The 12,935-nt window shown below is 39.3% G+C and overlaps 1 protein-coding gene across 3 annotated transcripts in view; it reads right to left on the reverse strand.

Annotated features, from left to right (window-relative positions):
- phkb (phosphorylase kinase, beta) overlaps nucleotides 1–12,935 on the reverse strand; it is a 133,327-nt gene that overhangs the window by 15,404 nt on the left and 104,988 nt on the right. For 2 of the 3 annotated variants that reach the window (XM_078400431.1, XM_078400429.1), the window contains 2 exons: nucleotides 10,232–10,289; nucleotides 754–844 (listed from right to left, as the gene is read on the reverse strand). In XM_078400431.1, the coding sequence (XP_078256557.1) occupies nucleotides 754–844; nucleotides 10,232–10,289 (149 nt within the window). Of the gene's footprint in view, nucleotides 1–753; nucleotides 845–5,893; nucleotides 5,985–10,231; nucleotides 10,290–12,935 lie in introns of all 3 variants that reach the window. The other variant, XM_078400430.1, reaches the window with a different exon arrangement.

A 12,935-nucleotide genomic window follows, 5' to 3' on the forward strand; every position in this document is an offset into this window, starting at 1 on the left:
CCAATTAACCTACAAACCTGTACATCTTTGGAGTGTGGGAGGAAACCAAAGATTTTGGAGAAAAACAACGAGGTCACGGGGAGAACGTAAAACTCCGTACAGAGAGCACCCGTGGTGGGATTTAACCTGCACCTCTGGCGCTGAAAGCGCTGTAAGTCAGCAACTCTACTGCTGCCCCAACCCGCCGCCCCGTGAGAACACAAATGGGGTGTTGATTTGAACATAAACACCTCTTTCAAGTATGGCCAGTGCACGGAGAAACAACCACAGTACTTCCAGAAGTGGCAGGAATATTTCAGACCAAGTCTTACATTGTGATCTTTTGGATAGAGGAAATGAACAAGCTGCAAACAAAATCTGAACGTTCCATTCATCAGAACAGACATTCCTAATCAAGATGTCTCCAGATCGTACCGGAGAATATAAAAATAAAAGAGGGAATTGTTCCTGCTCAAAATTCTGGGTACCCATCAAAATCCAAGATGTTTTCAGACTGTGGAATACATTGCATTTCTTTCCAATGCTCAGTGAAATGTTGCTTGCCATATCAACAACATTGGGCATGAAACTCATTGTTACTTGTAAGGATTATTTTATAAGGCAAGAAAAAGTTAGACTTGGCAGTCATAATTTAAAAATACCTTGTTAATTTACACAACTTACCCATGATATGTAGATGGAAACATAAAAAACTCATAAATAAACAGAAAAAGTGACATTACTGTGAAACTGTTGAGTGAGTTGTATACTTACTTGTTTACCCAGAACTAAAACCCTAGTAATTGCTGGAGCAAGGCTGTCCACTTGTTTACCTAAAACACTCGCTGTGAAGCGTACATTAGACCTGGTAAACAAAAAAACATAATTCTACTAGACGTTGTTTGCAAAAAATAATCTATAGGCAACTACCCCTACAAATTTCCAAATGTATATTCCATGAGATAACTGAAACCTCCCTCACCCCAGAATCTTCTAAACAGCTGAATAATGGAACTGAAATGAAATCTCATTAACTTTACTCTGTAAAGAATAGCCATGACCACATTTTCAGACACGGTACAACCACATTGCAGAGAGATCCAAGTATTTGTATCCAGAGATAATTATTAACCTTTGCCCATTTGTGCTACAAAGTGCTGGAGTAACTCAGTGGGTCAGGCAGCATCTCTGGAGAACATGGATAAGTTACGTTTCAGGTCAGGACCCTGCTTCAGGTTTCCCTGCTGCCTGACCCACAGAATTTCTCCAGTACCTCCTCTTCTTTTTTGTAAACTTGCATCTGCAGTTCATTGATTCCCCATTTGTGACATTTTGTCTGACTTACATCTTTGACTCTTCTGATAGCTTCTGTCACCTGACGTTTCCTAGTCCGTTCTGGGCCTATCCATTTCATTTCTTACCATGGATCACCTTGGCTCCACATCTCGCATGTCTGTAAAGACAACCTTTGTTTCTTCGTTGAATCCAGTCTTCATCCATTATCAACTCTCTTTATACTGACAAAGTGACTTCAATCTGGAGCATTCACTCATTTCTCTCCCACTGATGTGGCCTGATCAACATTGCCATCTTAAATAACATTACCTCTTGCTCCTCCACTAACAAAAGGGAATCAGAGAGGGCTGCCTACACACATCTCTTGGAAATAAACAGAGTTTATGTTCCATGTAGAGGACAATTTGTCAGAATGGATGGTGATGGTAGTGGATGAAGACTGGCTTGGTCACCGTTCAAAGAAGGCAGAGCTGTCTTGACAGAAACACAAAAAGTGTGTAGGAATTTGTGGTTAATGCTTAAAAAACAATGACCTCAAATCTTTAAGCCGTGTGTCCGCATTATAGATTTTTTCACAAGGGGACATCCTGTCCACATTCATCCCATCAAACCCCTCATGAACCTTCCTAATCACTTGCATTACTTGCACACTAATCCCTTTGCAGCTCAGATTTGTAATATCTTACCATTTGGATAACACACTTCCCTAATACTTTTGATGTCAAAATGGACAACCTTGCATTTTCCCACATTATGCTCCACTTGCCAGATCTTTGCCCAGAGTGTTATTTTTTCTAAGTTCCCATCACAACTTATCTTCCTACTACCCCTGTGTCATCAGCAAATTTAGAAATTCTATATTCAGCCAAGTCATTGATATAAAATGCAAAATGTTGAGGCTCCAACACGATCCCTGAGAGCAAACCAATTGTCACAGCTTGACAACTGAAAATATCCTGTTTATGCATTAATGTATGGGATTGTTGGTCGGCGCGGACTCAGTGGGCTGAAGGGCCTGTTTCCGCACTGTATCTCTAAACATATGTGATACAACACAGAAACAGGTCCTTCAGCTTAACTTGACAATGCTGAACAAGATGCTGACCTGAACTAGACAGATTTGCTGGGTGTTTTGCCCATATCCCACTAAACCTTTCCCACTCTTGTTCCTATCCAAATGTTTTTTTCAAACGCTGTACTTGTATCTGTCTCTAGCAGCTTGTTTCATATACCCATCACTCTGTGTGGTCCCCAGGTCCCTTTTTCCTCTCAACTTAAACCTCTGCCCACCAGTTTTAGATTCCCTTCATGAACTAACGAACAAGTTAGCTGATGAACCCACAAACAGAAAAATCATGGTGATCAAATCAATTTGGCCTTGTGGCCAGGGGTTGCTTCTAGAATAAACAATATTATGGAAACTCAATTTGCAGTAAGCTTCATTTTTGCCTAAAATTTACCTTGCTCATTAACTGATTTGGATAAACTCGAGAAATTATGTTGTAATTATTAGAGCACTCTAAGGAAACTGTGCTCCAATACTCAAGGTGCATCATTAGCTTGTGAGCACGTCTTTCTTCCTTAAATTCCAACTCTGCCCAAATCACTGGGCTCAGCTCAGCTACAGCATTAGGAATAGTCTGTTAGCCACTGAATATATAAATTAAATTGTCCACTGACAGATTTAATTTTAGTTTAGAGATACAGCATGGAAACAGGCCCTACAGCCCCACGAATCCATGCCCACCATTGATCACCCGTTTACACTAGTTCTATATTATCCTACTTTCGCATCCACTCCTCACACACAAGGGGCAATTTACAGAGGCCAATTAACCTACAATCTTGCACATCTTTGTGGCATAGGAGGAATCCGGACCACTCAGAGGAAACCCACGCAGTCACAGGAAGAACGTGCAAACTCCGCACAGGCACACCAGAGTTCAGAATTGAACCTTGGTCTACCAACTGCACCACCATGCTACCCTCTAAACAAGCTTTTTATTTCACCAACTAGAAGGAGAAAATATCAATAGCACTGGTACACTTGTATTGGATTTTACTGTGAAGAATTGCAAGCATAAAAAACTGTTTGTGTTTGAAAAGAAGTAGCCCTTGAAGGGTTAAAAAGAAGCTTAGCCTTAGCAGCTTTCAGCTTGGTAAATCAGTCCCATAAATCCCCCGTTGTATTTAAAATTAGCTTGTGACCCATATTTCGTTGCAAGAATATGCTACAATGTATAAACTACTTGACAACAACTGCCAGTAAGCTTAGCTACTTCATGAAAGCACTTCCTTTTCAATATTACTGTGGAACATGCTGTTCACATATAGATATTCCTGCACTAATAGGAGGCTTGTGGGGAAGCAAGATTTACTTTTTCCTGATCCTTCCTGTTTATACCAACATATTAATCCTGATTATGCAGAAACCAACGCGTGAACCTATGTTGTGGCTCTCTTTCCCTGTTTAAGCAGTGCATCTAAGTAATGAATATGAAACTTGGAATAGTGTGCCATGTTCCAGACACAGATACTGAATGCAGTGGTTTTACAAGGAGAGGTCCAAGGAGAAGGAAGCCTTTAAATGGGAAGAGACAATTGCGTGGTTTAACAAAGGAAAATATAAGTTACACAACAACAAAAATAAAATCCAAGATAATTAGAGAGGTTAAAAATGGTAAACCGTCTTGTGTACAGATAAGTGAAAAAAAGCAGGAATCATTGAAACGGCCAGGGAGAAAGGGCGAGTGTTTTACTGACGGAAAGTTGGGTGGGAGAGATCAAACTCATCGCACCAGTCTTAGTTTAGTTTACAATTAAAGCACAAAAACAAGCCCTTCGGCCCACCGAGTGCACACCAACCAGAAATCACCCTTACACTAGTATTATCCTACACACTAGGGCCAATTTACAATCTTTACCAAAGCAATTAATTTACAAACTGGTACGTCTTTGGAATGCAGAATGAAATCGGAGCATCCGGGGGAAAATCCAAGCAATCACAGAGAGAACGTACAAACTCCTCTGTACAGACTGCACCCGTAGTCAGGATAGTATCCGGATCTCTGGTGCTGTAAGACAGCAAATCTACCGTTACACCACCACGCCACCCCAAACCCCAGTCCTGGGCTTTGTTGACAGAGAGGGTTCAATGGTCGTTTTCCCCTCTGAACTACCTACTCGCCTCCTCTCCCATCCGTGTGAAATACAACAGCATAGAAGGAGGCCATATGGCCCTGAGTTTATGCTGAGATACAAATGGAAACCAAAAGCAGACTGGAATATCAGTTTTTGGAACACCCCACGTAGTCGACAAAGATACCCTGAACTTCTTATTCCCATTCACGTCAATTGCCCACACTATTCTGACTCTTGCCTTTGGAAAGATCATGATGAAATTACCAAAGCACTCTAGGGAGAGTGCACTCCAATACACCAAGGTGCACGATAAGCTTGAGAGCACTTCGTTCTTCCTTAAATTACAACTCTGTCCAAAATTTCTCTGATGTTTCAATAAATTTAGAATAAGCTCAAGGAAAAGTCACCTCACCTCACAGAACTGTACAGCATGGGAATAGGCTCTTCGGCCCATGCTGTTTGTGCCGAATATGATGCCTAATTAAACTAATACCTTCTGCATAATAAAGCAAATAGCAGTCTTCCAGATCAAAACACCACATTCAGCAAACTTCAGACAACAATTCCATTCTCCCCAATGTTTACACCTGCTGCAGACCAATCTTTCATCTGTTTTTTTGTGCCGTTACCATCATGTTTGCTTTCCACCGTCATCCCTTTGTTGTTGAATCTCTTCTGTCTTCCTCCTATCACAGATCTACCATTTCATCTCTTTCTCTCACCCAACTGTACTTCCAACCTTCCTCTACTTAAAACATGCATTTTCTACTGATCCTCACATTTATGATGCAGGTCTGAGGAAAGATCATTGACATGAAATGTCACTTCTGTTTCCTTCTCTAGAGATGCTGCCTGACTACTGATTATTTCTGCAATTCTTTGTTTTTAATTCAAATTTCCAGTACCACCATAAAGATAAGAACAAATCACTACACCACCCATCATTTTTCTGACATACCTCTAGAAAATTAAATTCCAAAGTGTTTAAATAATGTGTCCTATGAAACACATATAATAATGACTTCAACAGATCTATGATATGTCAAAAATGCTGATGATACATCATGACTTCCACTGTAAAAGGTGAGAATGCTTATAGAAGAGATGTCACAATATGGTTGAAGGCAACAAGCATTATCAAAAAAATGATGCACACTCACAGCTAATCTTTTCACAATACAAGTAAAACCACAGCCAGATGTATACTCATTAAAATTAAAAAATAATATTAAATGGAAAGATTTTGTTTGCCATCAAAAACAAAGCTCGCCATACGGTCAAATTAATCCCATGCATGTGCAAAATCTAGCTCCAGGCTTGTAAGTAATTGTTAATAGTAGAGTATACATTTCCTCTGGTGGTTGTTAGTAAAGCACTAAAGCCCAGCTATGCAGTCAAGGCATTCATTAAATAAATTTCGGTGATGCTATTACACACTGACAATGGCACCAAATCTCACAGATGCTGTCCTAATTACCTGCTTCCCCTGTACCAGCAGAGAGGTAATATTTGGAGCAATAGAGGCAGCAACCAGCTCTAAATATGCAGCACTGTAACGTACAGCCAACCTAAATATATTGCACAATCATTGTATAAGGACATGGGAATTGTAGAAAATGTTATCAGATCTGTAAACATATTATGTAAAGACCACATTATATAAATTGATACAGATTTCAATTTGACAGCCATTACATTTTGTCACTCACGATTGTAATGTTGGCAAAGAGGACAATAAATCACAAAGCATTGCTAAACACGTTGGAGAATACAAATGAACATTAAAACCCTCTTTTTTTGTGCTAAAAAGCGCTCCTCCCCCTCAAAATGCTCCTTCCTACTCTAACCCCTCTGTCATCTTATCAAAGTTGATTAAGGTAAAAAAATTGGAGTACAGTAGTTAATATACCAAACAACACATGGCATTTTAATTCACAGCGGTAGTAAGATCTTTGATGTCGTTAACAAAACTATGATTTTAGTATAGAATTCTAAATTGTTATAGCAGCAATTCCTCGTAGCTATTCCATTAATCATCATTGAAACATGTGAAGTTTTAAATAAATCAACAAATACAATGTAAATAATAAATGTTAGTTGAAATTTAAATGTTTTACAGAACAACAGTTCAAAGATTAATTTGAAGAAAAGTTAAAAGACAAATAACAGCCAGCAGTAGGAAATAAATAATGCAAAATGATAATGGAATATATTTAAACCAATGAGTCAGAGCATATGATAATTATTGGAATGTTAATAGAGATGAAAACGGTCAAATATCAAAACAATGAGAGCACAAAAAAGTTATCCTCACATAACTTTGCGATACAGTATAAAAGTGATGGATATTATAAGTAAAAAAATTGTTGCTAGTCAAAGGAATGTGACAATTGGGAGTCTAAAGGATCACCTTACTGTGAATGAGGAATGCAAGAGGTATTTTACTTTCAAAAGAAAACAGCAGCTGGAGTAGACCATTTGGCATCTCAAGCCTGCCCCACCGTTCAACATGTCTAATCTGCCTCGGACCACATCTCCTCTTCTGTTCCACTTCCCGGTGGCCCTCAATTCCCTGATTGTTCAAAAAATTACCCACCTCCCTTTTAAGTACTTCAAAGATCGAGCTTATACAACCCTTATAGGTAGAGAATTCCAGAGATTCTCTCTCTGTAGTTTTAAAAGATGCCCCTTGTTATTTAACTCCTGCCCCCACCAATACCCCCCATTTTGAATTCCTCTCACCGACGGGAGCATCTTGATCTCACTTGTCTTGCTCCCTCAGGTTCTTATATGCTTCATCATATAGATAGAATAGAGATCCAATTTCTTTATTTGGTCATGATAAGACAACCTTCTCATCTCACATATTAGTGCAGTGAATCTTTTCTACACTGCCTCAAATGCTTCTATAAGCTTTCTTAAAAATGGGAACAAAGCCATGCACACTTTCTTAAAAATGGGACCAAAGCCGTAAAATTGTACCTGAACTCCAACCTTCTTGCAGTAAAAGCCAATTTGCCAATTACTTTCCTTATCTCTTGCTGCACTAGCTAATCAGGTTGTTGCGATTTAAACACTTAAACTTTTCAAATAATAGTCAGACTTTAAGTTCCTCGTACATAAGTGAATAACTTCACACTTCCCCCACATTAAAGCCCCTTGGCCAAGTTTTTGCCCATTCGCTCTATTTATCTATATCTTGTTCCAGCAGCAAAATATCTTCATTGTGACATGCCCTCCCACCTATTTTTGTGTCATCTGCAAAACTGGACATCTAATGCTTTGCTTCCTCCTCCATGTCATGAGTATAAATAGTAAATAAGTCAGGGCCAACAGTTGATCCTTGGGTTATATTCCTCCAATCTAAAAAAGTTTATTCCAACTCTTTGTCTTCGATGCCACCCTTCAATTTGTACAAACTCTCTTAACATATGGCTTCTGATCTATGGCACCAGTATTTTTGATGGCACCTTGTAAAATGCCTCTTGAAATCAAAATATACTATCTCTACTGGTTTCCCTCTATCAACTCTGCTTACAAGAGGATCGTAGACACGATCTACAAGCCATTGGAAGAAAACCTATAAAAACCATTTGGTTTCGGCTGTGAGTATTCTGATTTTTGAAAGATTTCTGGAAATGGAAATTGCAGCAAAGGACTGGAGGTTAGCAAATGTCAACCACTGTTAAAGAAACTGGAAAGGCACAGATGGAAGTTAAAATAAATCGGAAGAGAGGCAGTTCTTGGTATGATGCAGTCACACAGTCATATGCACAGATTGAGGCTAATCAGTCCACTGTGCCAAAGCCAGCTCTTGGAAACAGTCACCAGTATATTTCTAATCTCACACTCTATACACACAGCCCTCCAATCTTACTCATTTGACATATTTATTCATTTCCTCTTAAAAGTTTTTTGGTCATAATTTGATATCAAAATTACAGCAAAACTATTGACATTTGCTTTAATTTTTGGCGAATATGGCAAATAAACAGTTAAACATCAAGATTTAAAATTATTATATAATGATGCTCACATTCCATCTTAAAATTTTCTCTTGCCTGTTTTAATTGAAATAATCTTGTGATAGCACAATGTGGCACTTCTACAAAACGTCTCTGCTTTGAAAACAATCTACTCTAAATGGGTCTGAAGATGGGTCTCGACCCGAAACGTTGCCCATTCCTTCTAGCCTGAGATGCTGCCTGACCTGCTGAGTTACTCCAACATTTTGTGAATAAATACCTTCGATTTGTACCAGCATCTGCAGTTATTTTCTTACACTTTTTCTTACTCTAAATGGGGAAGCATTATCTGATTTTATAGTGTAAGAAAATAACTGCAGATGCTGGTACAAATCGAAGGTATTTATTCACAAAATGCTGGAGTAACTCAGCAGGTCAGGCAGCATCTCACAAAATTATCTGATTTTAAGCAGTATTACATTTAATATTAATCCCATTGCTGTTTTTCCATGGTCTCCTTGTTGCAATTTCAACCCACTGCCCCCCTTTTCTCTCTATTTCTTTCTACTGGATTTGACTTTAATAGCATCAATTCAAATATCGAGCTGTTTCCCACAGGTTTGTGCTAATAACTGCAATTCTTGACTTGTTTACTCAGTTACTGGATGACTGATTTACTTCACTGAGCAATTCCAAAACCAGTGGCACCACATCCCATGATTAACCAGTCAATTGCAAGTCTGATAGGTGTTGCCCCACTTTGCATTGCTGAAGCAAATTCTAGCTTGCAAGCGAAACAAAATCCCTCCACATAATAGCCGCCCACTGCGTTAAAAGACCTTCATCTCACCTTCGGTACTTTTGCCTGTTATATTAAATCTGTGACCTCTGGGTTTCTAACCATTTTGTTACTCGAAGCAATCTTAGGTTTCCGACTATATGAAAACACTTCTGGATTAAACAATCAAATGAGGTATCAAATCTCTCCTTATCCAGTGCTGAGCAAATGAGAACAACACAATTTCTCTTGCCTTGGTAGATTACAAAAGCTTCTGGCTACATCTCGCCTCTATTCTCTGACAAGTCTCGACGTTCTGAAAGTTCACTACCCAGAAATTAGCACCAAACTTCATCTGGGGGCTAACTTATGGATGTATAAAGTCCTGGATAGGGTTGAGGATGTTTCAACCCAATGCAATAGGAATTAATATGTAGGAGAGCAAGAAATTTAGTGTCATATATATGTGGACAAAAGGTGCATACAGATTTGAAAAATGGACCAGGTCAAATAGAAATTTAAAAATATATATCATTTATAAGATTTTACACAAGGACAAATTCTAGGTAAAATACATAAAACATTAGATTATAGTTAGGTTAATCCATGGGATAGGGCCTAGCAATTTGCTAAATTAGTAATGATTTTATGAGTGTGAACAATATAGTTTTAAACTGCTGTCAAATCAGTAACTGGAGTGACAATGGTCGGGTGGAAGGGTGATGCACACAAGGCCAAGAAATTAAAGGTGAAATGATAGAGAAAAATATTTACACACTATCATTAGATCACCAAATCATTGGACACAAGAGGGTACTTTGAAAACTGTAATAATTTCCAAGTTAGATGGATACGAATTTGACAAGGAAGATTGTAAAAGAACATTGGAAAAATAAATGGGAATCGATAGTGCAGATATAAATTTGAATCAACACATTTTCTGGTCATTTGGTTTGATGCGCATAAGTCTAGTTGTGATTCCAGTGACACAGTAAGTCCTTTCATTTGAAATAGCTCATATGGAAGACGTTGACATGTAATATACTGCACAGAAATATAATGCGATACAGACCAGTTTTTTCTGCTGCCCGAGCGTTGATAAACTTTTTCCAAACGATCTATAACCATACCTGAAAATGAAACATAGTTTTTGATAGGATACAGTTTCATATATTAGAAAGATAAGAGACACACTAAATGAATAAAATTTTAGAACCTTTGAAAGCTACTGTGTTTGCATTCAGTTTTAATGTTTCACAAACTGATTGTTGGATTTAAACACAAAAAGCCAGAGGAACTCAGTATATCAGGCAGCATCTGTGGTAGTAGTAGATACAATAGCAACACAAAAGTGGCATTTGATCAGGTATATGAAGAGGCAGGGCATAGAGGGATACAGACCACATGCAGGCGATTAGGCTTAATTGTACTGGCATCATGATTGGGGCAGAGATGGCGTTTCAGATCAGGACTCTTCTTCAGACTGATGTTAGTGGGTTTAAATGTCCTGGATATGAAATAACATGGAGTTCAGGATAGCTTTGTAAGTGTTGTTATGTAATTGCTGTGTTAGTTAGAAACTGGCCAGCTCTATGGCTCCCATGCCTGTGCTACTGCTGGGACTTCCACTGGGGAACTCCTCATGTCAACAGGACAGCTTAATCTTTGCAGGTTTTCCAGAACAGCAGTCCCATCAAAATAAATGGAAGGCCCTGGCTGTTGGATGAAAGCTAGGCAAAGACTTGTTATTTACGTAAGCAAATTTCAATGGTTTAATTGTTTGCAACTGGTACTGTGTTTTAAATGTAAAAGCAATTGAAAAATTAATGTTATTTAAAACATGACCCAACTGTTCCTGAACATATTTGACATTCACTTTGAGCGACACTGACTGTGTTGACAGCTGGTAAGCCTGGTACTCCCCCAAACTTCCTCACACACACACACCTTCTGATCAGTAACAAAAGACCAGCATGGGTGGTGAAGCAATAGAGTTGCTGCCTTACAGCGTTTGCAGCACCAGAGGTTCCATCCCGACTACGGGTGCTGTCTGTACGGAGTTTGCACGTTCTCCCCATGACCCGGGTGGGTTTTCTCAGAGATCTTCGGTTTCCTCCCACACTCCAAAGACATACAGGTTTGTAGGTTAATTGGCTTGCTATAAGTGTAAATTGTCCCTAGTGTGTATGGGATAGTGCTAGTGTACGGGGTGATCGCTGGTCGGCGCGGACTCAGTGAGCTGAAGGGCCTGTTTCCGTGCTGTATCTCTAAACTAAACCAAACCATAAAATGAAGCAAAGAACATGCGGAATCTTAATCTAGCATGTTTTATTCGTATTACATAGAATAGTCCAGCACAGGAACAGGTCCTTTGGCCCACAATGTCTGTGCCAAACATGATGCCAAGACCAACTCTATCTGCCTGCACTTAATCCATGTCTTTCCATTCCCTGCACATCTATGTGGCTGTCTGAAAGCCTCTTAAATGTCACTATTGTCACTGCCTCCATCGCCATCCCTGGCAGTGTGTTCCAAGCACCCACCACCCTGTGTTAAAAAACCTGCCCGTACATCTCCTTTAAACGTTGCCTCTCTCACCTTAAAGCTATGCCTTCTGGTATTTGATATTTCCATCCTGGGACCGTCTACCCTAACCATGCCAAATGTTCTTGGTTTTTCTTGGAGACTTTAATTAATTTTCCTTTTCTTTCTTTTCTATCTTTTTTATGTTACCACATTATATCCTTTCCCTCTTATTTTATCTTCATTCACTCAGTTTCTAATGCATCCTACTTCCTTCTTCACTATTCCTGTTTCTTTCTCTTTTTTTAAAATAACAGAACAAATAGCACAGGGACAGGCCCCTCTGCACCGACCATGATGCCAATCTAATTAATCTCATCTGCCTGCATTTAACCATTATCCTTCCATTTCCTGCCTGTTTGTGTACCTGTCTAAATGCCTCTTAAACATTGTCATTGTTTCTGCTTCTACCATTGCCTCTGGTACATTCTCGACACTCATTGTGCAAAAAAATCTCCTTTAAACTTTTCCTCTTTCACCTTGAGGAGGAATTTCTTTAGTCAGAGGGTGGTGAATCCATGGAATTCATTGCCACAGAAGGCTGTGGAGCCCAAGTCAATGGATATTTTTACGGCAGAGATAGATTCTTGATTAGTACGGGTGTCAGGAGTTATGGGGAGAAGGCAGGAGAATGGGGTTGAGAGGGAAAGATAGATCAGTTATGATTGAATGGCAGAGTAGACTTGATGGGCAAAATAGTCTAATTCTGCTCCTATCACGTAGGAACCTATGAACTTATGAAACCTAAGATGTTTATATTTGACATTACTATCCTGGGAAAAAAAACTGATTATCTACTCCACCTATGCCTCATAATTTTATATATATACTAGACCAAGTGGACCCGTTGGGCCCAAACCTCTCCTGCATTGGTGCAGCACCCTCTCCTCCCCCCCCCTATCTCTCCCCCCCCCACTCCACCCCCCTCAACCCCCCTTATCCTCCCTCCCCCCTTGGAGATAGATTTAAACTTTAAAATGTGAATAACTTTAAAAATATAACATCGATTTCAATGAAACTTCTTCCATTAGCACCAAAGGACGGCGGTAAGGTGGGCCTAAATTTGTTGCAATATCGTGTACCGTTTTAGCTGTAGTTCAGGAACAAACAAACGAGAGTTTTAGTATATAGATATACTTCCATCAGGTCTTCCTTCAGCCTCTATTGTCCCAAAAAAACCAACCCAAGTTTGT

This window comes from Rhinoraja longicauda, chromosome 6 (genome assembly GCF_053455715.1).
Source record: "Rhinoraja longicauda isolate Sanriku21f chromosome 6, sRhiLon1.1, whole genome shotgun sequence".
NCBI classification, from domain to species: domain Eukaryota; kingdom Metazoa; phylum Chordata; class Chondrichthyes; order Rajiformes; family Arhynchobatidae; genus Rhinoraja; species Rhinoraja longicauda.